This window comes from Falco punctatus, assembly GCF_963210335.1.
Source record: "Falco punctatus genome assembly, chromosome: 4".
Taxonomy (NCBI): domain Eukaryota; kingdom Metazoa; phylum Chordata; class Aves; order Falconiformes; family Falconidae; genus Falco; species Falco punctatus.
In genome coordinates, this window is record NC_137583.1 from 54,349,434 (window position 1) to 54,374,887 (window position 25,454).

General features: G+C 44.7%; 1 protein-coding gene across 3 annotated transcripts in view; it reads right to left on the minus strand.

The window, feature by feature from the left end:
* Positions 1–211: 211 nt before the first annotated feature.
* The window catches only part of LOC308063969 (vasoactive intestinal polypeptide receptor), a 140,354-nt gene continuing 115,111 nt past the window's right edge, over positions 212–25,454 (minus strand). Inside the window, exons 7-13 of one of the 3 annotated variants that reach the window (XM_080387706.1) lie at positions 21,459–21,612; positions 19,399–19,459; positions 16,931–17,000; positions 13,874–13,965; positions 8,987–9,116; positions 7,563–7,604; positions 212–6,019 (exon numbers count right to left, since the gene is read on the minus strand). In XM_080387706.1, coding sequence (XP_080243832.1) covers positions 5,828–6,019; positions 7,563–7,604; positions 8,987–9,116; positions 13,874–13,965; positions 16,931–17,000; positions 19,399–19,459; positions 21,459–21,612 — 741 coding nt within the window. In that variant the 3' untranslated portion in view covers positions 212–5,827. Of the gene's footprint in view, positions 9,117–13,873; positions 13,966–16,930; positions 17,001–19,398; positions 19,460–21,458; positions 21,613–25,454 lie in introns of all 3 variants that reach the window. The other 2 variants (XR_013928143.1, XM_080387705.1) reach the window with 2 other exon arrangements.

Sequence of the window (25,454 nt, forward strand, 5' to 3'; positions counted from 1 at the left end):
CCGATTGCTGGTGGCACAGAGGTTCTTAAAGAAGTTCTCCCATTTTTAGAGAAATCTCTATCTGGCTAACTATGAGACCATTATGCCCAACTCTAGGCAACCACCTCACCAGCTCACCACCTCCTCCTTAGCCTTTCCTCCTCTGTCCATATCTTCTTCAGGACTGAGAAAAATAAATTAAAATATTGGGTGGAACATCTCAGACACAATGTCTTCACAATGGTTTTATTGCTTGTTTTCAGCAGTGTCAACCACAGAGAAGAACCTCCTCTGAAGCAAGGAGATGAACCAAATACAAAGGAAAAAATAGCCAATTCATCGGATATGTACAGAGTCAGAACAAAATAAATAACATCGGGCAAAAGGCCATGAAACAAGGCGGAGATATCACCTGTGCTGAGCAAGCAGGCCTGTTCTCACTGGCATGAAGAACACATCACAAGCACCTAGGTACATGAAAGTCCACAGAGACAGTGATGCTCTGTTCACAGCCAGTTTTCATCACTCTTTGCTGCCAAAGCCTATGTACAGGAGGGCAGAGCAGAGGTGCTTACGGTTTGAGTGAGAAGTCAGTTGGCACCAGCTACTGAAAAACAGCTTGAGGTGTCTCAAACAGAGTCTGAAAAATGCACTTTTGAATTCAAAAGCGCCTTTTTGAACTTAATTTACCATTATCGGAGTATCAAAAATGTGTGTGTGTGTGGTTTTTTTGTTTGTTTTTGTTTTTATTTTAATGTGCTATTCAGATTTCCTGTATGTACAAATCTACAATATCCACAAAATTGGGGTATAAAACACTCGTGCTCTGCTGATGCCGGTTTGCGTGTCCTGTAGGGCTGGCCCTCAGAACCCAAATGGGCATTATTTCCCATACAGACCTGTTGCGGAGTTTCAAGTCCCAATACTTGTCTTCTTCCTTGTGATTTCACCGTATGCTAGAAATAACCAGGGTTTCAAACTCAAACAGGGCTCTTCAGAACACAGCGCAACACCACGCAAGCAAACAAGGAGTTAGGACATTCAGAGGTGGAAGAGATGGTCCGTGGGCCCAAGAAACTCCTAATTAATTAACAAGGGTATAGGTCTCCAGGGGAAATAACAAGATCAGCCACTGCAATTATACCTCATCAGGCTGGCACATAAATGCTGGGTTTAGAGAGGGGATGAAAAGGTGACTGAAACAAAATGGATTTAAATCCATGCTGTTCTGGATTTTGTGACATCTGACTTGACTTTTTTCCCTATTACACCAGTTTAGTTCCAGAATGATACCGGCAGAGTCATTCCAGATCAATATAGGTATACGTGAGCCCAAGAGCTTGGCCTCCTGCTCTTCCAGGGTCATCTACAATCAAGCAGCATCGTGGTCCTTTGCCACCATAAGCATCCGTGTGTGGAAAGTGCAAAGTTGCATTGCGAGCCAAGGAGCTCAGGACTGTAGCCCTTGTCTCCAAGAGTTTGGCACATTCATTGGTGCGGGGATGCCCTGGGAGGAAGCACCGGGCTGCGTCAACACCCCAGTCAAGATCCTTTCCTCAGCTCAGTGTTCTACCTGAGAGCAGAGAGGCTGGGCAACAGCGGGGAGGAAACACGTTGTACCTGGGCTTTGGTGTTCGAGTCACCTTCCAGAGAAGAAACATTGCTTCCTGACCTCCTTGCTTCTGATACCACATCTATTTCCACAGGCCATTTATCAAACCGAGTTGAACGTGCACAGACAGAATAAAATAAGCTTCGTAAAGACACGTTATTGGCATTTCCAAGTTTGAGAGATTCCCTTTTAGTCTGGAAATATTTCTTATTTCTCCTGCAGAAACCCACTGGGTTTTGCTTTATTTAAACACCATGGTGAAGGTGGAAGGAATGGAGATAAAGTAATCCCACCAAGCCCTTTAATCTCTTCCATGAAGCCCAGTGATGTTCACTCCTGAGATTTCTTTGGAATTTGCTTTTTAAAAACCACTGGCAGTCTTTTGCTAATCAGCTGGCACATCTCGCTCTGAAAGTACTTCTGTCAGATTGGAACAGAGATTTGGTTTTAATCCCTTTGCTCGCATAGCTGTGTGACACAGACACCCCCCTCATTGCTTCTGAGCAGGAACCCAGCGGGATCTTGAGAATGAAGTAAATCTGCTCATCAGTTAATGCACAGAACACTTTTTCTCCAGTAACACCTTTCTTGAGAAAAATGTAACTGTTTCCTAGGCCAAAAAATGTAATGAAATGAAATGTAATGAAAAGAAATATTCAGGTGTTTAGTCTTCTGGACATCCTTGGGATTCCTTTTTCATTCTCTAACTGCCATAATGATGCTGCTGCATATATACCTCTGATTTTAAAAACTAGTTTCAAGTTAATTCCCTGAAATTCTGCAACAGCCTAGAATTTCTTTACTGCTCTTTTTTAAACCCTAAACATGGTCATATTCTCATTTCTTGCTGCTTACACAAGGGCCACAGGGCAATATAGATCCCAGCTGAACAGAAATATCTACAGTCTAGGGTTAGCATTGAACCTTGTACCTCTAGACCTTGAGACAAAAATTTAATTTTTATATTTTAATTGACTTGTACTTCTTAATAATTTTTTTATAGTTTAATCACTGAAATATAGGGTGACTAGTTAACAGGAGAGTTTTGATCTCTCACTGGTATAAAAAGGGAGTAAACAGTTCCAGGCTGAAGAGGAAGGAATTATTCTAAAGGCAAATCCCAGTTTAATGCTGGTGTAATTCAGGAGTCGCCGTAATGAACTGGGTGGTGCAAGTGGGATCAGAATTTGACCTGAGAGTTTTGACCAAAGGATTTTGGTCAGAGAATTTGACCAAAAGATTTTTGGGGTCCAAATTGATAATCCTCAAACCTATCTCAAAGCCTGTCACACCCCGGTATGCCTCTCAATCTTATTTTGCAGCAAGTTTATGCGGTTGCCTTCACTGGAGTTGTTCCTGCCTTACACCAGAGTTAAGGGGGCCAGACCGGTGACCAGGGCTGCCAGTCCTGAGCGCTGTGTCATGCATTCTGCGTGGCTTCAGGACAACAGAGCCGGGATTGTCATTCGGGGTTGCAGCAGGGTCCTCAAACTCCATTTTATTGATGAGCTGGATGAAAAACAGCATAGAGGAGGCCAAGTTGTCAGGCCAAATTCCTGCACTAAGCCAGTTAAAAGACAGCCTGATCCAAATGTCATTGTTCACTTGATTGCTCATATACCCAGAGTGTAAAGCTCTTGATTTCACCCCCAACTCCTCCATTCTCCTGAAAGCGCAGCTGGGCTGGCAGCCCTGCACTGCCCACATCACTGGTATCGCCGTGCCTGTCACAGCAGGTACATGCAGCGCATTCACTTTGTCTCTCAAACACCCTTGACAGCTAACGGCGGTGTGGCTGGATGCTCGATGATGAAATACTTGCAAGCAGGATGCCCAGGGGCACAGTTCCCAGCATGCTAATGTAGGTGATACATTCTGGAGGAGCCCCTCAGTTTAGGTCACCTCCTGTCTTCAGGGTCCTGTGCAGAACAGCCTGGTGGTGAATCTCACGGGCTGCAGAAGGCTTTGTGGCATGGGTAAAGAGCCAGCTGAATTTTTCCCTGTCATGTCTCTAAAATGCAAGCCCATTCTTGCTGCCTTTGGCATATGGTCGATGCTGGCACAGGTTAGCACAGGGCTGAAATGGGAAGAGAAGCTGTAAATACAAAGCAGAAGGTCCTCCTGCAGATGGATTTACAAGCACAAGGAGTTGAAAAGGAAGGTGAAGACCAGAGGGAGAATGCACAACGTGTCTCACTGCTCATGGCTCAGAGGATAACAGGCGTAGCTCTAGGGAGGGTTACGCACGGAACAACTGCCCTCTCAGAACTGAGAAAGGAACTGGATGTCCAGAACTACAACACTCGTGCTGGGCTTAGTGTGGTTTGTTGGCAGTGTATCACAGATGCTTAACGCAAGGAAACAAGCAAGCAAAACAACTCCCAAACCCCTAGGTTAGAGATGCTTCCCTCCAATGAACTAGTTTTCATTACAAAGAAAAAGAGGTCCAGGCATTGTTAGTACCTGGTGGATAAGCTGAGGTCTCTGAACTCTGAAAGACAAGCCCACCTTCCTTTCCATGTACATGCGCTGGTGTCCCAGACTCTTCATGGCTTCACGAGGACAGTGCTATGACACGTTATACTAGGATGACAGCAGCCCAATTACTAAATGTACATGAGCTGGGCAGGGATTTCCCGCCCCCAGTGTAAAACTGGCACAACCCCATTTGATGCAACTGCGTGGCACACAAACATGAGCACCCACATCCTTGTCTTGCCTGTCTGCTGACCAAGTCTGGGATCGCGGGATTGTCTCAAATGCAGTCCCTGGGAGCACGAGCTGCATGGTATGCCCTGTGAGCGACCAGCCTGGCATGTCTGAGCAGGATTCGGTTTCACACCTCTCCTTCAGACCTCAACCAAGAAAAGAAAACACATATTTCCTTGGTTTTAACAGATCTATAAGCATTCTTCAAATGGGGGTCACCCCTATATGGAAACAAATGGGCCTTCAGAAAAGAGGTAAAACACACGCGCACATCTTAAAAGTCTAACAATGTCTTCATCATAGGATGAAATCTCCCCGCAAAAGCTGAAGACTAAATCAATTTAATAGCTCCTTCGCTCCTTCCTGACTCCTGGAGTACTAGTTACGTGCTGAGACAACCTTGTTCTGATGGAAGCAATTTTTCTTGCTGCTGTAACGCTAACTTTTTCACCTGGAGTGTGGCTCCTTATGGCAGGTCTGATTCAATTAAGGATTACGAGGTTCCACATCTCCCTATCCTGGCAGTGTGTGCTCAGCAAGTGCAAACAAATTACAGACCAATTGTTTTCCCCTGATTCTTAATGATCCTGGGTGCACCAAGACCTATGGGCGAACTTAAAAAGAATGAAAAACACAGCTGTGCTCCACAATTGGCATCTGTACCTGTTTTTTATACATGCAAATTGAGCTTCCTGGTCATTGAGAACAACCAAACAAGACACGATGGCATGAACATAGCGCAGAGAAGGGCAGTCATGCTGTGCCTTCTCAGTGACCTGCTTTTCCAGAGGGCACTCCAGGGTGCTTGGAAAGCTTTTGTTAATAAGGATGGCAGGCAATTAGCAGAACATGCTGCAGCATTGTGGCATCCTCCGAGGGGCTTTCCTGGTGCTGCAGCTTTATCTTCACACGTGTAATATGCAGAGGCAGGGGCCGTGTGCTGGCTTCTCCCCTTCCTGCTCATGTTGCTCCTGTCCCTTCTCCCCACATCCCCAACTCTTGTCTTCAGTGCCTTATCACCACCTCTTATCAAGGGGACTTTTGGCACATTCATATGTTTGGCTTTCCCTCCACCACCCGTGGCTTCTTGCCTCTCTCTCTCTCCTTTACTGGCTCATTTTTTTAAAAAGTGCAATTTTTCTGGTTCAGAGATGTTGGTTCTGGTACAGCCACCAAGGACTCAGGCTCTCCCCTCCCTCCCCGCCCAGTACGTCATCATTTATGACACATCAGGGTCTCCCAGGCTCTCCCCAAATGACTGGGACCTTTTTTCATAGTTATCAACCCCTGAAGGCTGGAAACTTCAGAGTGAAAGGCCTGAAAAGAGGGAGAGGAAAAGTGTTTCTCTGCCTCTTGGCTCATCTGATATTTTTCTGGATGCCGGTGGCTTTTCCAGTTGTGTGTCCTCTGTTGGCTCATGCAAAGCATGTCATTTCACAAGGATTTGTCATCATATCACTGATTCCTGGGGACCTTTCTGTCTCTCAGTTTCTCTTGGATGCTCAGTGCTTGGAGAGCCTCTCCCCATCACACCAGAGAGAATTCGGCCTGAAAGCCAGAGCACCGGCGTGTCTTTGGTGAACACTTGGTCAGCATGGAGATCTGGGTGCTGAAGTTGGTGCCGTTGCTGCCTAAGGAAGGGTGGTGATACTTCATGTCTGAGCCCAGGAACCGCTCCAGATGCCACCTCCGCCACTTTCTCTTGAGCTCGGCTTGTACCTAGGCAGTGGAAAGACAAGCAGGTCAGCAGAGGGGAGCACCTTCTATTGCTCTGACTTGATTGCATGAGCAGCCATGGGCAACCCACCTACCAAGGGGCCAAGAATTATTTATAAAGGTCACTAAACTCCACCTGGCCAGAACTTTAAGCCACACAGAAGAAAGGTCACACTCCAGACATTAAACTACTAGAGCAGAAACCCCCGAGCTTCAGCAGAAAGATGAGCACAGGGAATTTCTTAGCTGATACAGTGAATGTGCTGGATTAGTTAACTTTAATGGCAACATATTCTACACTTTGTGAGTATAATTAAGATATTTTTTTTTTCACTACCCTGTTTTTGTCCAAATACAAATGATTTAACTGCAGCTTGTTTGTAAAGCTGTCAATACAGCTGTGCTTTTTTGATAGAAGCTACTTGTTCCTGCTCAGGGAGTTTACAGACATCATCTGGTTTACACCGTCCAGAATCAAATCCTGAACAAATCTGGCCACCGTCCCTGTCCCATCCCCCCTGAAGCCTTCTGGTCCAAACTTTTAGATTACACTATGAATTAGATAAAACAGCTGTGTCTGAGGGTCCCTGGGATCAGCAAGCACAGGAACAGTACAATACCAGGATGCAAACCCCAGGACTGGAAACGTGGGAAAGGCAAGATCAATGCCTGTAAGGTAGAAACATGTTTACCTGGCACTGGTCTGTGCCTAACAAGTCATGTCAATACAAAAAATATATCAGTTTTGGATCATTAATAAGTTTGTGTGGTACTGCCTGGCTCTGTGCAGGCTTAGTGGCAAAGGTCTCTGCCGGAGCTGGGCTCTCCGCCCTGCATGCCGCTGTGTGATGTACGCATGGCATCACCGTGGCTGAAAGCAGCATCAGAGCTGTAAGAGAGCAAATTGTGATTCCAGACACTCTTCCTCTCCCTAGGAAGCTGGAACACAAGCCCAAATCACAGCTGCTTCTTTCTTGCCCGTGCTCAGTTTATTGAGCTGAAAGTACTCCAGCTGACAGCAGCTCCAAGTTTTTAGCTGCTCACACCTACCTGCTAGCCTTTGTGATATAGGTTTAATCAGTCTCTGCTGAATTTCTTATGGGCAGATGGAGCATGGTACAAAAATATCACTGCACTAACGAGCCTCCATCTTGGCAGTGGGCCTGATTGTGTAGGGGATTCATTGAGGCGCTAAGCATGAGTAGGGCTTAGAAGACGGGCTTTATCCTTCCCTGCTGAAGGTGGTTCTTTTGGATCAAGATTTATACAAGGTCATATGGTAGTCCTGCTGATTCTGTCTTGTGAGTAAAGGATGGACTCAGCAGCAGCAATACTACAGTGTGCATGGAAGTCCTAATATATTTATTAATTATGCTGGAAACTGGAAGGCAAATGATTGAGTTGTTTTTCTGGAGTGAGCGATTAGACTTGGATTCTTCCCCCCCGATATGGTAACGTCAGGAATGGGATACTTCTCAAACATTCTCCACAAGCATTCAATTTGCCTTAGCTGCAAACATCAACCAAACAACACTGTCGATCTTACCTCCCCATTGAGAAAACAGTACAGAACAGCCACCACAAATCCCTAGGGGAAAGGAGAGAACAGGCTTTTAGCACCTCTCAAACTCACTGCAGCCTTGGAGAAAGGATACACTGCTGGGGGACTGCTAAGATGCTCCTTTGAAACCACTTGATTGCATTTTCCCTATAAAAGGAGCCGGAGAAGACTGGTTAAGGTACCTGGCAGCAGATGTATGGGTGTGAGTTCAAAGATTGCTCCAGGCTGGTGTTTAAAGCCATCAGCAGTCAGCTCGGCAATAAACGGGGCACTTGGTCACTCACCCCGGGGTGTCAGAGGCATCTGGATGAGATACCAGACCCAGCTTTCCTGCTTGGTCTTGTCAGCTGAAACTGGGGAGATCTAAGCACGCTCACTAGTACATCATCAAGGTCAGAATGATCTTGGGTACAGGGCTAAATTGTTCCTTTCCCACCTTCCCTGCAGTGATACCTTGTTTTTGAGAATCAAAGCTTCCACTGAAAAAAAATAAACCAAACTTCTCCCTAGCCCTTATGGCTGCAAACATTAAAAGAGAGGCAGTGAGCACAGACCCATTTATTTCTCACAGGAGAGATGCCAGATGTGAAGTGACATGGTTTAGGCAGGGACATTAACTCATTCACCACTGAACAAAGCATGCTACTGACATGTGCATGGGACGTGGTGACACACAGGTCCTGTTGGCAGGCTGTGAGAACACAAAGTGGCTAGAGCTGATTAACGGATGGATGCAATGGGATGAAATACATAAATAACTGCTTCTTTTCATGCAACAGCAGGGCCAAGGTTAGCAGCTCAGCACTGGAACTGACTGAAGTGAAGCGTATGGGAGGGTCTAAGAAGCACTTTATCAGGGCTTCCTACAGATTAATGTGAGGACTGCCCTATTATCCATCCTCATGGGGAACCTGCCTCCTATGCCAATGAACTGGAATCCTGCTTGAGCAGGATCTACAGGCAGGACCTGGACTTATTAACAGAGGAGAAAGTTCATGCCAGTCAACTGGCTGAAGACAGACTAGGTTCCTGTTAATGGACAGAAAGACACTCCTCCCAAGGGTGATTTATCTCATCTTACACCATGTCAGTAATACATAAACTGAACTGAGGTGCTCATGTTTCTCCCTTAAGTATAATAAAAGCCAGAGCGAATAACTTGTAGAGGTACATTTTCTATTCAGGTGCCTAAAATGAGGAGACAGAATCTCCTTCTCGAATTCCAGGAGGCAAAATATAACATTATCTTCCACCCTGACCAAGCTGGAGTGAGTAGCTTTTTCCCCCAAGGTGTAAGAGCAGTATTGGGTAAATCCAGGAAAAACCCAGCCCATGTGTTTGCTTATTCCCTCATCAAGCTTGTTACACTTCTCCCTGCCGACAGACCCGATGACTGACTGGTGGCTTACCTGGAACGACCCAACCACGAGCTCAAAGACCAGCTTAACTTCTGCTTTGAAATTGTCAGGGAAGAAAGCAAACATGATGTAGTGAATGCCAAAGAGAGGGATCAGCAGCAAGGTGGACTTGGCCAGCCTCCTGTCGGAAAGACAAACATGAGTCATAAGGGGAGAGGGAAGAGGAGCTAAAGGGTAAGCCGATGAGAAATCCTGCAGCTGAGCCCTGTGCAACTTTAATTTGCTGCAGTACATATTTGCTGATTGCCTGGATCACGATGGTGTAGCCAGTATCATGCATGTTAAGTGCCTTTGTTTACCCTTAGGAGACCTGATACGGGCCACTTACCCCGAGGTCCTGGGAACAGCCAGCCTTTCAACAGCAGCCTCCAGCGAGGCCGGAGACAGGGTCCATCGGGAGGCTGCCCTTGCCCAGAGGGAAGGAGTGTCTGGTACAGTGAAATGGAGGGTGCTGAGATAGCCCCTCACAGCCTAACCTCCCCAGGATCCCTCTGATGGCCCGGGCTGGGCTGCAGTGACACCTGGAAGTGGACTCTCAGCAGGTCAGAGGCACTGTAAGGCAGTTCAAACCAACCCAGGACCACGCTGGGAGCATTTCCACAGGCTTGCTTTCCTCCTTGTTAACAGCTCTCATAGATATATATGTGCCTCCAGCTAAGGCAGACTGATCAGCTCTAGATCACTTCTCCTTGGCCCGCAGACTGCAGATGGCTGGTGATTTCAGATGTGGTGACAACATAAAATGTGACATCTTTATTCCTAGTAACTTCAATGGAGGCATTTCTTTCTCCCTTCCCTCTTCTTCCCCTCCCACCAGAGATCTTTTTTTCATTTCTACAAGCTAAATCATCATCTAGCACTGTCTTTGTTTGCTTGGGATTTCTGAAAATTACAGCTTCTGGGAGAAAAATGGTATGTTTAGCTCAGAATAATGACAGATCCATGCACAATGAACATCTCCAAAGGAGGGAGATGAACAGTATTAGTGCTCAATGGCATTAGGCTGGGTAATCAGAGGTCTAATTAGGAAGAAATGATAATTTATTAAATATAATCATTATTAAAATATAGCTTAAGGAAAGAAAATGAAACCAAGGGCCTAAGGATGCTTATGGGGGTTTTGGCTCCCCGGGTCACTCACATCCTCCTGTATCACCTTCTTTCAGAGGCTTCTGGAGGAACTGAAGCTAGGGCTGGGATGTTGGGAATCCCATCTGCAAGCCCTTCACCTCCAAAGTCTCATTAGGCTCAGTCCCCTCAGATCATCTTCATTTATTTGCCATCTGCACAAGCCCACTGAGAAGGCTGACGTGCCAGCTTTATGCAGATGATGCTCATCACCATATCTCCCAGCAGACCCTTCCAGCTTTGCCTGGTCCTGGCCCAAAGGCAGCTTGACATTAAGGCTGTGGTTGGAGGCTGTGGTTCCCCAGGGAATACCTGCTGGCTGAAAGGCAGCTGGGGGCAACTCATTCCAGGCAAAATGAGTGCCTGTAGGAAGCTGAGAAATTTTCCAGGAATTTGCCTTTCCCACCACACCCCTCACTAGCAGGCACATCATAGGGAGTAGATCCAAAATCTACATCCTCTTAGGTGGCTTGCTCTGCCAGAGGACTGCCACTGTCACTGGCGACCATCAGGGTACCATGTTCCTTGCTCTTAGAAGCAGCTCTGGCCAGTGTGACCCACATTAATATGACTCAGCCCTAATCCCACCAGCTCTTGCCATACGAGAAAGCAACTCATTTTCTAAGCAGATTGCACTTCAGTGAATATCAGCCCTGGCTTCACAGAGATCTCTCTCCCCAGTGTTTCAGGAACAGTCAACCTAGAGGAGATTGATACGATGCTACCTTTGTGTACCATATCCATAGGGACACTGTTTGCAACCCCCAGTGGGTTAGAAATTTTTATCTTATCACTGCAGGCAACACTGGGGCCTCAGTTATAGCATTTTTCCTCCTAGCTAGGCTGTGGCAATGAAAAGAGCATAAAAGCCAACCTTAGGAGCCCCTTCCTCCAGTCTGCACAACACCCCAAACCAGTCTCTGGTTCCCAGCACTGAGCTTCCCCAGAATACCGACTGATGTTTTAGATCTCAGTTTGGCTTCAAGGCAAGGGCGCTGTGATATTTAAAAGTCTCCCTCCCCTAAAGACTGCAACGAGGAAAATCATCTTCCCCAGCCATGGTGTAATTTCTCCCAGGAAGGTACAGCCTAGCTGTACAGGAGGCAGAACTGCTTGGGAGATTGACCAAAGCTGGATAAGGTACCTGCTGGGAGTCACGGCTTCTCAAAAAAATCATTATGTGCACTCCCCGCACAGGGTGCATTTCTTAGAACTACTCTCTCTGACACACAGACATGGGAACAGGAACAATTTAGTGATAACACAGCACCACCAGCCTGCACCGAACCCGCTCCTCTCCTTGGGAGCGGGTAAGAGTCATGCTCCTTGAACACATGATGGAAAAGTTACTCAGAAAACTTTGACGATAATATTGACCTACGAACACGTACAGAATAGAAAGAGGTGAATTGTGCTCAAGATTTCTGCTGCAGAAAACAACTTCTATTGGCCTGAAATATTGTTGTCCTGCTCTTGCGCTTGTCTCTGTCATTTCCAGAAAACTGTTTTGGGAGACTTGTTTTCACAGTTTGCAATACATTAAAGCCCAGTTCACTGTCTGTGGCACTAATGAGTGAGTCAGCAGCGCACCTGAACTTCCAGCCTGCAGCTAAACTGAAACCAGTTGGAATTGAACAATACTGTCAACATGTCAACATGTTATTTTTTTATAAATAAACAATACAAAATAAATAAGATGAGGGAGAAATGCAAATGTGACATCCCTGATGCTGTTAGTTTAAAACACATTTATCTGAGATTTGGCAGGAGGAGCCCACACACATCATTAGCAGCAGTGTTTTGCTAAGATCTCTTAGGTCCTGCAGGCAAACCCCCTGGAGCTAGCAGCTGTATTTCAGGTAATAAGAGAATGGCACGTAAAAGGATCCAGGTACCTACAATTGCAGAACAGATACCTAATGGCATTTATAAAAGGGTCTGGACCCGCAGTGTCTCTACAGAGAACGGTCTAAATGTTAAAAACTTAGGACCACACTGAGAAGTCCCCTTGATGGGATCCAGCCTTCAGGCTGGGACACTCAATATTCCTTTCCGTAGGCAAGTGTGGTGTCTCATGTCCCAGTGCAGTCAATACAGTCAACAGAGACTCCCCGATGCCCCAGAGACTCTGGCTGGTGGCCAGCTGCACCTGATTCATGCCCTAATGGACATGAGATCTTTTTCCAGGTGGAGATGGAAGGTGAGGAACTGTAGATGTGAAGATCATTTATACTTCAGCAGTACCTCCTGTTTGGCAGGCCAGTGCGGGGAAGTTTGTGTTACTTACTGCCCGGCTGTGCTGTGTTTGTTTACAAGGCAAAGAGAGTTTTCCTGGCAGCTCCCGCTTCATTGGAAAATGTGAAGTAAAAAAACCCTGAACCCAAAGATCAGCGTGACCTCTGAGGTAATCTGGGCATAACCCTTCCAATACGTGTTGGCAGAATTTCTACTGAGATGAATGGGAGCCAAATGCTCCGGGCTGCTGCTTCGTACTGGAACATATTTCAATATGCTGATTTAATCTATGTACCTGGCCAAAACTGTTGCAATCCTGGGGGTACAAAGATACAATGCACAATTGGAAATACATAAAGGGAAGTGATACAAAGCACGGAGTCTGGTGATGTTGATGTGTTGTGATGACAGAAAAAGGTAATTGGCTTTGGCTGCTGCAGGGAGAACTTAAGGTCAAATACTGGAATTTCATTTCATAAATCTGAGAATCTCTCAAGGTGGATGAAATGCAGAATTTACCATCCTTAGAGAGAAAGACTCAGTGTCATGGCTGGTCAGTATTTAAGGACCATATTGATACTGTCTTCCATCTTGCAGAAAGATGAACTGAGCTCAGATTCTTCAGGGCACCTAAGTGCCCAGCTCCTTCCAAAGACAAAGATTTATGAGCAGTGACCATGTAGACACTGGGCTGTTTTCTTTTCACTTCTTTTCTAGGAAACATTTAATAATATCCAGGATAGTTGAAATGCTGAGCCAGGACAGTGGCAAGAATGAAAAATAAGCTGGTCTGAACTTTTCTTTTACTTGCATTGAAGCCAGAATAGATCCATGCAGACAGATAGATTTCTTGTACTTTTAAAATACTGCAGCTAAGACCAGCCTTGGCCACTGAGATGGATACTGATCACACTTGCATGTTGTTAATTATAAAAAGCCCCGTTAAGGTCAACCATATTCCATGGAATAAAAGCATTATGTCAAGCAAAACTTCCGCGACAGTGCTACTTCTCAACAGAGAAGTGTGCTGAATCATTCCAATCTAGTTGAGGGGTCTGCTTATGGGTGAGGAAAAATTACCATAGATTCTACTGAATGTACTAAATTTCCAGAACTCTCTTTCTTTGAAAAAGAGAGTGGAGAGTAACTAGTTCAGAAAAAAACAAAGGCCTGTATACTGCAGACAGCTACTCTTTGATCTCCATCAGGGTCCCTCTGCCTTCAGAATCTGAGAAATTTTGAATATCCAAAGCCAAAACCAACTTTGTTTCATGATCGTTACTGTTGCTCTCACTTCATTGTTAATCCCAGGAGAAAGCCTTCTCACCTGTCTGTTCAAACCGCCATAAAACATGCCCAGCTTTTAGCAAAAGCCCCATTCCCTGATTTCTGATCAGCTCTAATCAATTAACAAATCCTTGATTTTGATCAGTGCAGACGGAAGCAATAAAGAATTAACAGCCGAACAGGTTTCCCAAAATCTGTATGATAAGGTTGAAAAAGTCTGGGACTTACGAATATTGGCTGGTTTCATTGTGTCCAACATCTGGGGAATGCAACTTCTGGACTAAGATACGGATGATGCAAATGAAGAGGATGAAGTTCACCTGTTGGGATGGACAGAAAGGAAACAAGAGAGAGAAAGAAAAAATTAGTATTTTTCTCCAGTGAAAAGAGCCCATCATTAGAGGAGAATTCCTTTCACTGCAGTAGTTTTGCCATGGAGCAAGCTGTTGTTAAAAAGCCATGAGCAGAGAACCCCGCTCTGGGAGCACATAGTAAACCGACACAGGATGGCAGCCATCTTGGGCCTGACATCAGCCTGCTTGGGACTTCGTGTCATACATCCCAAGTATGATGATGTCAAACCCATAGAGCACAGCTATGCACGACGTCCTGCTGCGTGGGGGAGTGCCGACGACAGGGTGGGAAAAGAGCCTTGGAAGTTAGCGGAGCGACAGACGTCAAAGCCCTCGGGAGACGGTGGCATGGGACCGGCTGCTGAGCATGTCAAAGGCTGAGGCGGTGAGCCACGGAAACCAAAAAAAAGCACAAAGCAGTATCCACTCAAGCGGGCCTCTGCTCAATGCTGTTGGGCATGTCTTCTCCGGAGAGAAGCTGGAGACCTTGTACAGCAAGGGATACACCTCACCCACACAGCAGAAAACATTCTCTCCCAGGACATTAGGCCAGAGGAGTCTAGCTAGGACCTAGATTTGAGATGGTGATTTTCACGCAAAAAATCCCAAAGTGCTCCACCAACATCCTCAAGCAATGTTAATCCTATTTAATAGCAAAGGTGCAGAGCTAGGAATGGCAGTTTCCTAACGGTATGTAGCAGATGGCGTGAACTGAATGCGTATCTACTTGCTTTTAAGGTCCTACCCATCACATCATGCTGCTGTTCATGCAACGTATATGATAGAAAAGCGATGACAGACTTCTATGGACTCTGTTTAGTATTAATTTGGCACACAATCTTTCTTTATCCTTTCATGGTTAGTGAGTGTGCAAGTGGTTCTGATTTCTAGAGACTCAGTGGCTGGAAGGGATCGTGTTAACCAGCCAATCTGATCTCCTGCAAAAAGAGGTTGTAAAACTTCCTCCAGCAATTCTTACATTTATCTCAACAAAAGGTGAATAAAATAGACTGAAGCACATCTCTCAATTAGACACTCCTTTTTCAAAGGCAGTGAATGACTGGAAATTAATTGTAGTTCTTGGTTATGGTGCGTTGCTTAATCACTTTTTATCCAGCCCATGCCAATTATCATAGTTTCTATCTGTAAGTGTTTGCTTATAAAAATGTTTTGTGTCTGATTTGGTGGCAAGTAAAATTCATCAGTCCAAAACAGTATTTTATAGGGCAATTACTCTAATGAGCATTGATAGCACAGAAGCTGAAGCACTGAAGACTGGAGCAGTAAATACTGAGTGTGTTGGCTCGTAGTGGTCAAGAGCAAAGAAGGACCCAGGGCAGTGGTGAGTCAGGTGGGGTGTGACTTACAGGCTTAGTACAGCCTTAGCCCTGCAAGGTAGAAGATACGGCTATCAGGCCACTGGAGAAGTTGTTTAGTTTATTTTTCAACCAAGTATAATCCTTTGATTATGCTCTGGATCTGTTCCCAGTGCTAAATATCTTATATATCTTATACATGTATTTCTTCCCTCCATTGAGATCTATGCTTTATTCCCACGGGTATGGAGAAAATGTTGCATTCCTCCCTGAAGAAACCTGCTGCTCATGAGATAGCAGTGATCATGCCCTTCCTTTGTGACAGATTTATATGACATCTGCAGAAGGAAAATCAGAAATTGCTGGGTAAGTTTTGTTTGGCAATGAGCAAATGATTTATCGGCCACAAGAAAATACAGGCTCATTGATTCAAGGAGAATAGGGTATATTTCTTGACCAAAAGGTTTTCTCGGGAAACCGAAAATAATAGCTATACCTTTCTATGATGATATAAATATTTCGAGATGTGTCATCCAAGTATGGTATTGCTTTTCAGTGAGGTGAACAGAGTAAGACGTAATTATTCAAACAGTTTCAGTTTGGAATCCCTGTATGACAACTGCTACAGAACAAAAAGTCTTCCTGTAAAGGTCATAATATACGTGGAATAAGAAGAATGTATGTCTAAGAAAAGATTTCTTTTTAAAAGAGATATATTTGGTTTGATTTCTGTTGCATTTATTTTTCTTCCCTTCCCACATACTTGCTTCATTTAAGAAAACTCGAAGTGAAGTTTAACTCAAGTTCATTTAGTTTTAAGTTTTTCCTGGATATCTGACAGAGGAAACATGTAATATTCAAAAAGGATGGAAGGACTCACAAGTTCCTCGGAAGTGTCATGGTTTCTGTAGTCCGAATTGATCATATCCAGAGAAGTAAGCAGTTAACTACTTCTGTTGGTTTATCTGGAAATTAGCCAAGCTTCTCAAGAACTTACTTTAAAAACACATTAACTGGAATCCAACTTGAACTGGATGCTATAACAAGAAGCAAATATCTGTGGGAATTAATCTAACCTCTTTTTATTTAGGTAAAAAATTATGGTAGCACTAATCCCATTTTACTTTAGTGCTGACAGCTACCTCTGAACAAGTCATCCTGGGCTCTGCATATGGTCAACTCAAAGAAGCAAAACCATCCGTGGCAGCATTCATCTGATCTAATTTAGACATTCACTGATTCATTAGACAAGATGAGCCCTTCCTGGATCTCTAACCACATTCCTCAACCTCCTCTGGCTACACACACCCGTAGCTACTGCACCGGAGTGCCCAGAATGACTAAATGAGAAGCAGGTGGTCAAAGTTCAATCAAATGAGCTCCACCTTGGTTGCCTAGTCACTCAAACTCTTCCCATGATCAATGCTAAAAGGTAAAGATGCTTATCTGGAAGGTGAACTTCCTCATCCTAAGACAGACATTTAATATACAGTGGGATTTTACCTGTCAGTGCATTTTCCATGGACATTTACAGAACACTTCTCAACACCCCTCCCCTCCCCCCAACTTAGTATTAAAGATGGCTTTGCAGCCAGCAGAATGTGCTGATACTTTACCAAAATAGACACCAAAATAGGAGTTTTAATGATCCACCAGAATGGGGATTCCACTATTTCCTCCCAGCACCTAAAAAGAAACAAAACCAGACTTAAAACATAAGCAAAGCAAGCAAGCAGCTATGCAACCTTCTCAGGTACTTGGTTTCCCTAGATGCTGAAGATAGCTGTGCTATGTGGAGAGGACTAAACCTGGTGTCCGTGAACTGGGAAAGGCTAAAGACTTGCTGTGCAGTGGCTTTGAGCATGGGTAGGTCGCAGTGGCCCCTGACATAATGCTGTGAGCTCTTTTCCCCTTGGTAATGGAATGGGCTGGAGGATATGTCTGGATGAATGCAGGGGAGGATGGTGATTTGCTTAATTTCCCCTGCACTGAGGTCTGCGACAAGGAAATGCTGCCAAAGTCACAGATTTGTGAGGCCTCCAGTGCTATCCACCACCACGGATGGGGGTTTTGTTAAGCACAGAGCAACTGGCACTGTCAGAAACAAGACCAGCCATGCCCCTCCGAAACAGATGACAGCCTATGGTGGGATTAGTCTGACTAAATCTAGCTAACTACACCTGAGCTATGGATCTAGTCAGAAAGGTCCATGGGCTCCAGGGTGTGATTGATTTCACCCTGACCTCAGCATTGCCTGCCAACCACACCACTCACCTAGGTCATCTGGAACTCTATCTTAAAGCCAACAAGGAAATGGCAGGATAGGAATGACGTGGAAATGACTAATATTGCTTGGGACACATTTATCTGCAGATCTCACAAGAGCCAGGTGATAGAAGGTATATTTTTAGGAGAGCATTAATAAAAATTGGTCTGCATTCACATTAGAAATAGATTACTGGAACCTACTGTAGACAATTTCACCCGGATTCAGCTCATCTGATTCAAAATGTTGACGGCACAGGTAACAGCAGATGAAGAGAGGCACTTTTAGGGCACAGTTCCCGAGACCTATTTTAGGCATCAACTTTAGGATGAAAAGACTCGCACTCCACAGACTGCACTGCCTAAATCTCCACTAGCTATAAAAGGAGACTAGAGCGAATTGCTCACATACAGATGCTTATACTTAGTCAGATGCATGCTGCCCTTTCATTTAGAATTAAAGTGGCCCTAATTATGTCGAGTGCACTTCATTTTTAAAATAAATTCAGGCAGTCTGAATGAAGGTCACTTTAATTTGGAGTTAGAACGTTTAAATAGAGGCTTTATGTTGTTTAAACAATTTTACATAATTAGGCTTTATTTAATCTGGATTAATTTCCTGTCATTTTTCTCTGTAGGCAATTTTAGTATACAAAAAAAATATCTATGTTAGTTGTTAGCATATCCTGTAAATTCACACTTTGTTTTACTTGGCACAAAAATGTGGAGCTTTAAAGCCTCCAGAAAATGCAATGAAGTCTGTATTTCTATTAAGAATTGCTGGAGCTGAGTGGGAATATATAGTAAGAAGAATTGGTATCCAGACTGGTTAAATCCTTTGGTCTCTATCTCATCGTAGAGGCTGTTTATTAACCAGGGTAAATAAGGTCAGTTTTATGCAGATAGAGTGAAACCATAAAAGAAGTCAGTAGCCCTCAGGAAATGTGTTAGCATAGCTATAAATCAAAAATGCAATGAGAAATATGAGCTGCTTCTCTTACTGAAATAAGGACAAATCAGGACACATTTGGAGAGGGAAAATGCATGGGGAGAAAATGGAGTTAACCATATGCTGCAAATGCAAGAAGCGAGGGCAAGCACAGTGAGTACATAATAAGCACCTGATTCTGTAACTCTCTGGAGTGTTTTCTCATAAAAGCCTTTCCAATTACTATAGTTTGACTGCTTCAATAAAAGCATGAGGGAGGACTGCAAGATCAGATCCTATTTACTTGCATATATCCTTGGATAGCTCTGGTGTCTGCTTCATTTCCTTAGCTGTATTCTAACTGCTTCTTATATAAAATATCAAAGGCTGCTGCCATGTTAAAGAGGATGAAGAACAGATCCTAAGATCTGCCTGGGGAAAAAAAAAAAAAAAAAAAAGTTTTAAACTTTTCCTGTGGGAGAGTGAACAATGGATGTGTTTATTAAGTATCTGCTGCATGAGCATATTTAGGGTCAATTCTGCAGGATGCAAAGCTCCATGCTGAGCACGGGGTTGCTGCTCAGCTGGCATCTTTGTTATGCACAGGACCACCAGGCCAAATGTGACCATCAGGGTCTGTGCAAAAATTCCCTGCAAATATCCTGATCAAGGGACTGAGAAACAAAGAAGGTGGGTGGTTGGCCTAAGCTGACATAAACTGTCCTCAGGGAGACCTTGGAGTCCTTCCCGGTTCCTGGTGGTGGGGGAAAAGCTCTGCTCCACCTGCTGTTGGGGTTAGGGTGGGATGACTGGGCTGCTAAAACTGGGCCTTCCTTGGAAAGAAAGGAAGGAGGAATTATAAAGGAAAGATAACTGAGTCCACAGGCTTACCCAACATCGAAAAAGTAAATCCTGACAATAGTCCAAGCAGTGATGAACACAGAGGGGGCACCTGACAAGAGAAGAGATGGTGTTACTGTCAGAAATCATTATCAGTATTTCCAGAGCTGCTCTCCCCCTGCCCCCTGCCCCCATCTCTCCTAAGTGACTGGGGTCACGCCTTCCCTCGAGAGTGGGCAAATGCTTCATGTTTTCAATGGCCAAACAAGCAACATGTTGCCCTTCTCTCCCACTGGCCATGTAAGGTGAGTTTCCTGCAACTGCTCCCCAGCCGATTTACCTCCCTGTTGCAGTGCCTACAAAAAAACCCACCCAAACTTCTGACGGTGAAATGCAAAGAATAGGAATCACCTGAGACATCTACAATGTGGACACCTGTATCCAAGCCTGTCACCACAGGCTCACTTTAGCATCAACGATGAGAAATATGTACTTCTAACAGACAGGCCATCTGAGCTACTTCAGATGTTTGCTTTAGGACAAGAAATATGCCCTGGGACACCCTTGGCTGTCTGTATTGCCTGAGTCTCCACTGACTATAAAGGAGTCTGTAGCTGGCCAGATGAACCTGCCTCTGCTCCTCACACCATGATCTTCTGCCTGACTAGAGCGGTCTTGTTGCATCCTTCTGGTGTCTCTTGTCTTTTATTAGATTTAGACTGGAAATACTGTGAGAACCACATCGCTTTGTTTGGCATTAGTCATAGCATTGCGTGTTGTTGATTACCTGTGATTTCTGAGTGCTATGGTAATAAAATGAGTAAGAACTGTAATAAGTACATCCAAATTATTAATTCTTGCATCATCCATTCCAGGTCCATCACTGACGCTCTTGAAAATGATGGATGACTGAAAGGCCAAAAGATCCTTCAAGCACCTGTAATTTTCTTGGATTGCCCTTCCTCACCTAAGCAACCTCAGAATACAAGTGCAAGAGATTTCCTCTGATTTAAAATAATTGGCTTCACACATTTTCTTTAAATTCTCCCAGCTCTACTGTGCTGAAGGAAAGGGTACCTATGCACAAGGCAGGTTTAAAGAAGGTCTGACCTGATTAACTGCATCTGAAACCAGGCCTGCTAACATCATCTTACAGCACGGAGAATTGTCTCTCTGCAGTGTGAAACCAGGCATAACTCCTGTCACTTTCAATGGAAGTTACTCTACAGCTAACGGATCAGATCCTGAGTCCAGGCATACCCCTGTATGTGACACAATTTTATTTTTTCTTTTCTTTTCAAGATTCTTCCCCGCTCTAATTATTTCTCAGTTTCAGCTATCAAGAGCGTGCAATGAAAGCCATTTTGCTTACTTAAGCATAAATCTTTAGCTAAATGGCTTAAAGGGGAAAAGAGATTTCCCTTTCCTTTTTGGAGAAAGAGGAGAGGTTGATCCGGTAGGATTAATTTGCCTAAGTTAGCAGTTCAGCTCTGAGTTACTTTTTGAACAGTTTAATTCTGTCTTCCTTGGCATTTTCTCACTTTATTTTGTTTTATCTGTGTGTTTGGAACTAGATTCACATTAACACTGGAGAAATAATGAATACAGTAAGCAGAAGGTTATCAACATTAGCACACAGGTGATGGGGTCTCAGGATAGCTAGCTGGCCTGAATTCAGTAAGACAAGGAGAGAGGAATGGACTGCAGTGTTTGGTTCCGTCCAGGAGTGCTGCTTTGCTGGGATCCATCCTTACAATTTAAGGTCAATGCATGGTATCAAATTTGGGACCCCAGTCAGGATCAAAAGACTAAGTGACTATAAAGGTGACGAGTTTCAGGACCACAGTCTTTAATGACACTGAAGTGCTCAGCTATCAATTAACCTAGCACAAATGAAGTTCTTAAATACCTTTGAAGATTTAGGCGAATGCTGTTAAACACCTCTGGCCATCACTTGATCTTGCTCCTGGTTGCCCTAACAATTCTTGGCAGCGAGGTAACCTGTGTACTACATCTCTGCCCCGTCTGACCCCCAGGTTTGTGGATTAAATTGCTGTTAAAAATGCCTGTCAGGACCACCTCTTGGCATTCAGTTTTGAGAAGATGCGTACCCCAGCCAATCAAGATGTACCACCAAAAGTACTTCCTCTCTGAAAAGAAGGAGATGACCAACAGGGTGTGAAGATACAACCCCTCCACCAAGAGCCAGAAGAAGTTGGCCATGACGCAGTACTGGAAGAAAACCATCATGGCTTTGCAGCCTACCTGGAAGAGAAGAAACGGACAGTAGTAAACTGCAGCATGCTTCCATAGCAAACACGCTGAATGACCAACAAACCTTGCTCTGCACGTGTCTCTGGGATTGCTTTTTGCAGCATCTGAAGCCCTTATGGAATGAGCTCTACAGCAAAAAGCTAAAGGCCCTACCAAGCTTGCTTGGGGTAGACATGCTTGACACACAATAACCCCTGCATGGAGAGCGCAGTGCACATCCTTGAGAGAGCCAGCTCAGCTCTGGATGCTGTTTGATTGTGTGAGCCTGGAGCTCACGCTTGGAACCCTGCTGAGCAGTGACAAACCGATACGCTGGAGCATGATCCTCACCAGCACGGTGCTGCTCTCTGTAGGTTTTCGATGTACATCTGTGAGAAGCTGGCTTAGTGGCAGAGGGGATGCCAGAAGGTCCTGCCCTGATGTGCAGGCACCTGCCTCTCTGCTCTGCCAGGCGTGGGTTCATGGGGCTGAGCTGTGAAGCAAACCATTGTGCTGGTTCAGAAAAACCCTCCAAAAAGGCGCTACTTTGAACTGAGACCAGCTCAGTCACTGGCTTGTGCTGCAGCCAACAAACATGTGGTTCAGCACGATGTAAGTGAGCTGCACTGGAGAGTAAATAAGAACGGGTGGGAATTTCTTAGGCTGTTTTTGGCACTGAGGTCAGCATCTCGAGGAATGACACTCTGAGTGACTTGGGCATCATGGTCCCCCCTGCATTCTCAATGGGGCTGCCTGCAAGTATTACCTGGCTCCCTAAACCCCAAAAAATGAAGCCTCTGACTTGAACAAACTGATTCCCCAGGACAAAAAAATAAGATAAAATAAAACAAATTAAATTAAATTAAACTAAACTAAAATAAAATATCTGTGTTATTTAGCCCTTGAAAGCAAAGTCCAACTGCAATCACTCCATGGCCTGGTAGATACTGCAAAAACTGAAGGAGTTTGAGACAGAGGTTTGAAGAAAGCCAAGTCCACAAAGAATTGTGAATACTCAGGAGAAGGAGGCCTGGGATACGTATTTTAAAAATAATGGATAAGAAGGAGATGCAGGGTAAACCCTAATAAGCATGGACTGAATTGATTGCATTGGAAGGGGAGAGATTTGAGAAGGGAAGGAGGATTGTTTTTCTTCAGGAAATGAATAATTAAACACAGTAACTTGCTGCGCAAAGATTTCACTGCAGCACAGGTAATGGAAACAGTCATCTTATAAAAACAAAAAAATGGGAAATTTCTCTCTTGACACTTAGCAGCCAAACCCACTGCAAAACACCTGAAGGTAGAAATCAGCCGCCCAAAGAAGTATGTCTGCCCTGGCCATTGCCCCACCATGTGATGCATCCAGGTCCTGCTGCAGTGGACCATGGTCATCACACACATCCACACTGTCTCGGCATCCCCGAGATGTTGATTTGGCAATAGCCGCCTTGCCTTCCATGAGTCTGCTCAGGTAACACCCTGCACTTACTGGAGCAAGAGCAGGAGCATCTAGCCCTTGCTGGTTAGCAGCTCGTCCCTGGTGCCCTGGACATGCAGTATGTTGAATTCAGAGCAATAATTGATTTGCACCAGTGACAAGCTCACACTTCCCTCCTCCCCACTCCCCTCTTCTGCTGGGAACAGTTGCTATGAAACATTGGTTAAAATGAGAAGCAAGGAAAGTGTTTTCTCAACACCACATGTTTTGGAGAGGGACTCGTCCCCACTGATCACTCAAAATCAATTTGGCCCTCCCCTTGCACCCACCAGTATGTTACACTGGGGGCACTCAACGGCTCCCGCTAATCAATTTATACACACATCAGCTTCCTCCTGTGAGGCAGATGGACTAAGCAGAGACTTGCTGCAGGGTGGTGATGGCGGAAGGTGGAGGTAGAGCAGGCAGCTATCTCCCAAGGAGGGAAGGTCATGCAGAGCTGAGCTGACAAGGGCTGAGGATGCAGCAGCACCTTCCCCATGGCACACCCACACTCCTTGTTTCTCCCTGCTATTGTGTGCATACGGCTGTGTGACATTGGCAGACCTCCTTTCTTTTGCCCCAAGCCTTGGTGTGTCTGCACCAGTGGGGATTTGCAGGTGTGAGCGTACCCAGCTCCATGGGGTCTACCGAGCTCTTTTATGGTCTCTTTCTGTAAGTGTCTGGCCCTAATTCAGCAGCTCACAGGTGAGACATGAGGTCGAAGGGAGCAGTTTTGCTGCATCTCAACCACATGCTCTTCAAACATGGATTTGATTTGGGGATTGAACATTGGGGAATCCTTTCTGGATGGCTGCATTGAAGCTATGGCTTATTTACAAAGTTGGGACAGTGCCTTTAGCCCATCCCCAGTGCTTTTGGCAAAAGTGTGGGCTCAGATTTGCCTCAATCAATCATGAAACCTGGAGGTCTAAAAATTTCCTTTAAACTACTTAGGTGCTTTTACCTGGGCTACCACCACTGATGCAGGAGTAAGAGATTTACACAGAGATTTCTGCAGGCCTCTTCAACAGAAGACAGATGAAAACTCATTTTCTCAGTGACAGATTTATCCAGCACTTTTCTTTTACGTTGCCCAGAAGACATGCCCTATCTGAAGGGTTAGCTGCTGAGTGACTCATGCTGTACTTGCCCCACAGCAACAGCTGCTCTTCTCTCCAGCCTGGTCAAGAGGCTTCCTTGATCTTATTTAAAAGCTTTTAATAGATCCCAGTCATGATCCTGGTGCTGGGGCACACTTGGAAGATGGGGTAGCACTGAGAAGCACTGCCTGCTTTGGGGATGATGAAATTAAGGTCTCCAAGAACAGGCCCTGGCCTAATCCTACATCTCTGTAACTACAGTGCCATTTTTGACAGCAATTTCATACTCATGACTAAATTTAGGAGTCTCAGACTTGAACTGATTCCCATGCCACATGCCTAAACCAGATTGAATCTCACCCCAGTTCTTTTGTTGAGATGCCCACCTTAGTTAAAGTATAATGTAATTTCTAATGATGATGCAATAACCAAATAATTGCTCTGCTTGTAAGATTACATGGTATGATTAATTCCCCATCTTGCTGTCATGGACTGGAATTCATACAACTGACAAATTCCCAATCAATTTATAACCTAAATATTGTACAGCACTGTTGACAACTATGCATTGTCCATTAATTTCTGTGCATGTTGCAGAGAGATGTCAGGAGAGACTCTAGGTTCCAAATATATGTTGTTGTTTTTCATGGAGTATTTCTCTCAGCTTTTAACTTTTATGTTATTTTATAGAATCATCAAATCATTTAGGTTGGAAAAGACCTTTAAGATCATCCAGTCCAACTGTTAACCTGATGCTACCAAGTTCACCACTAAACCATGACCCTAAGTAAGTGCCACGTCTACATGTCGTTTAAAAATCTCCAGGGATGGTGACTCCACCACTTCCCTGGAAAGTTGTTCCAGTGCTTGACAGCCCTTTCAGTGAAATTTATTTTCCTAATATCCAATCTAAACTTCTGCTGGAGCAACTAGAGGCCGTTTCCTCTTGTCCTATTGCTTGTTACCTGGGAGCAGAGACTGATCCCCACCTGTCAGGCAGCTGCAGAGTGAGAAGGTCTCCCCTGAGCCCCCTTCTCTCCAGGCTGAACCCCCGCAGTTCCCTCAGTTGCTCCTCACAAGATTTGTTCTCTAGACACTTCACTGTCTTTGTTGCTCTTCTTTGGATGTGCACCGGCACCCCAATGTCTTTCTTAAGACTTATAAGGAATAAGACTTATTTCTTATAAGGTTGGTTACTTTCTGAAAGAAAAAAAATGTTGATGGGAGGAGTGGAAATACTGTCCTGGCCTGGGTATTACTGCCTCTGTTAA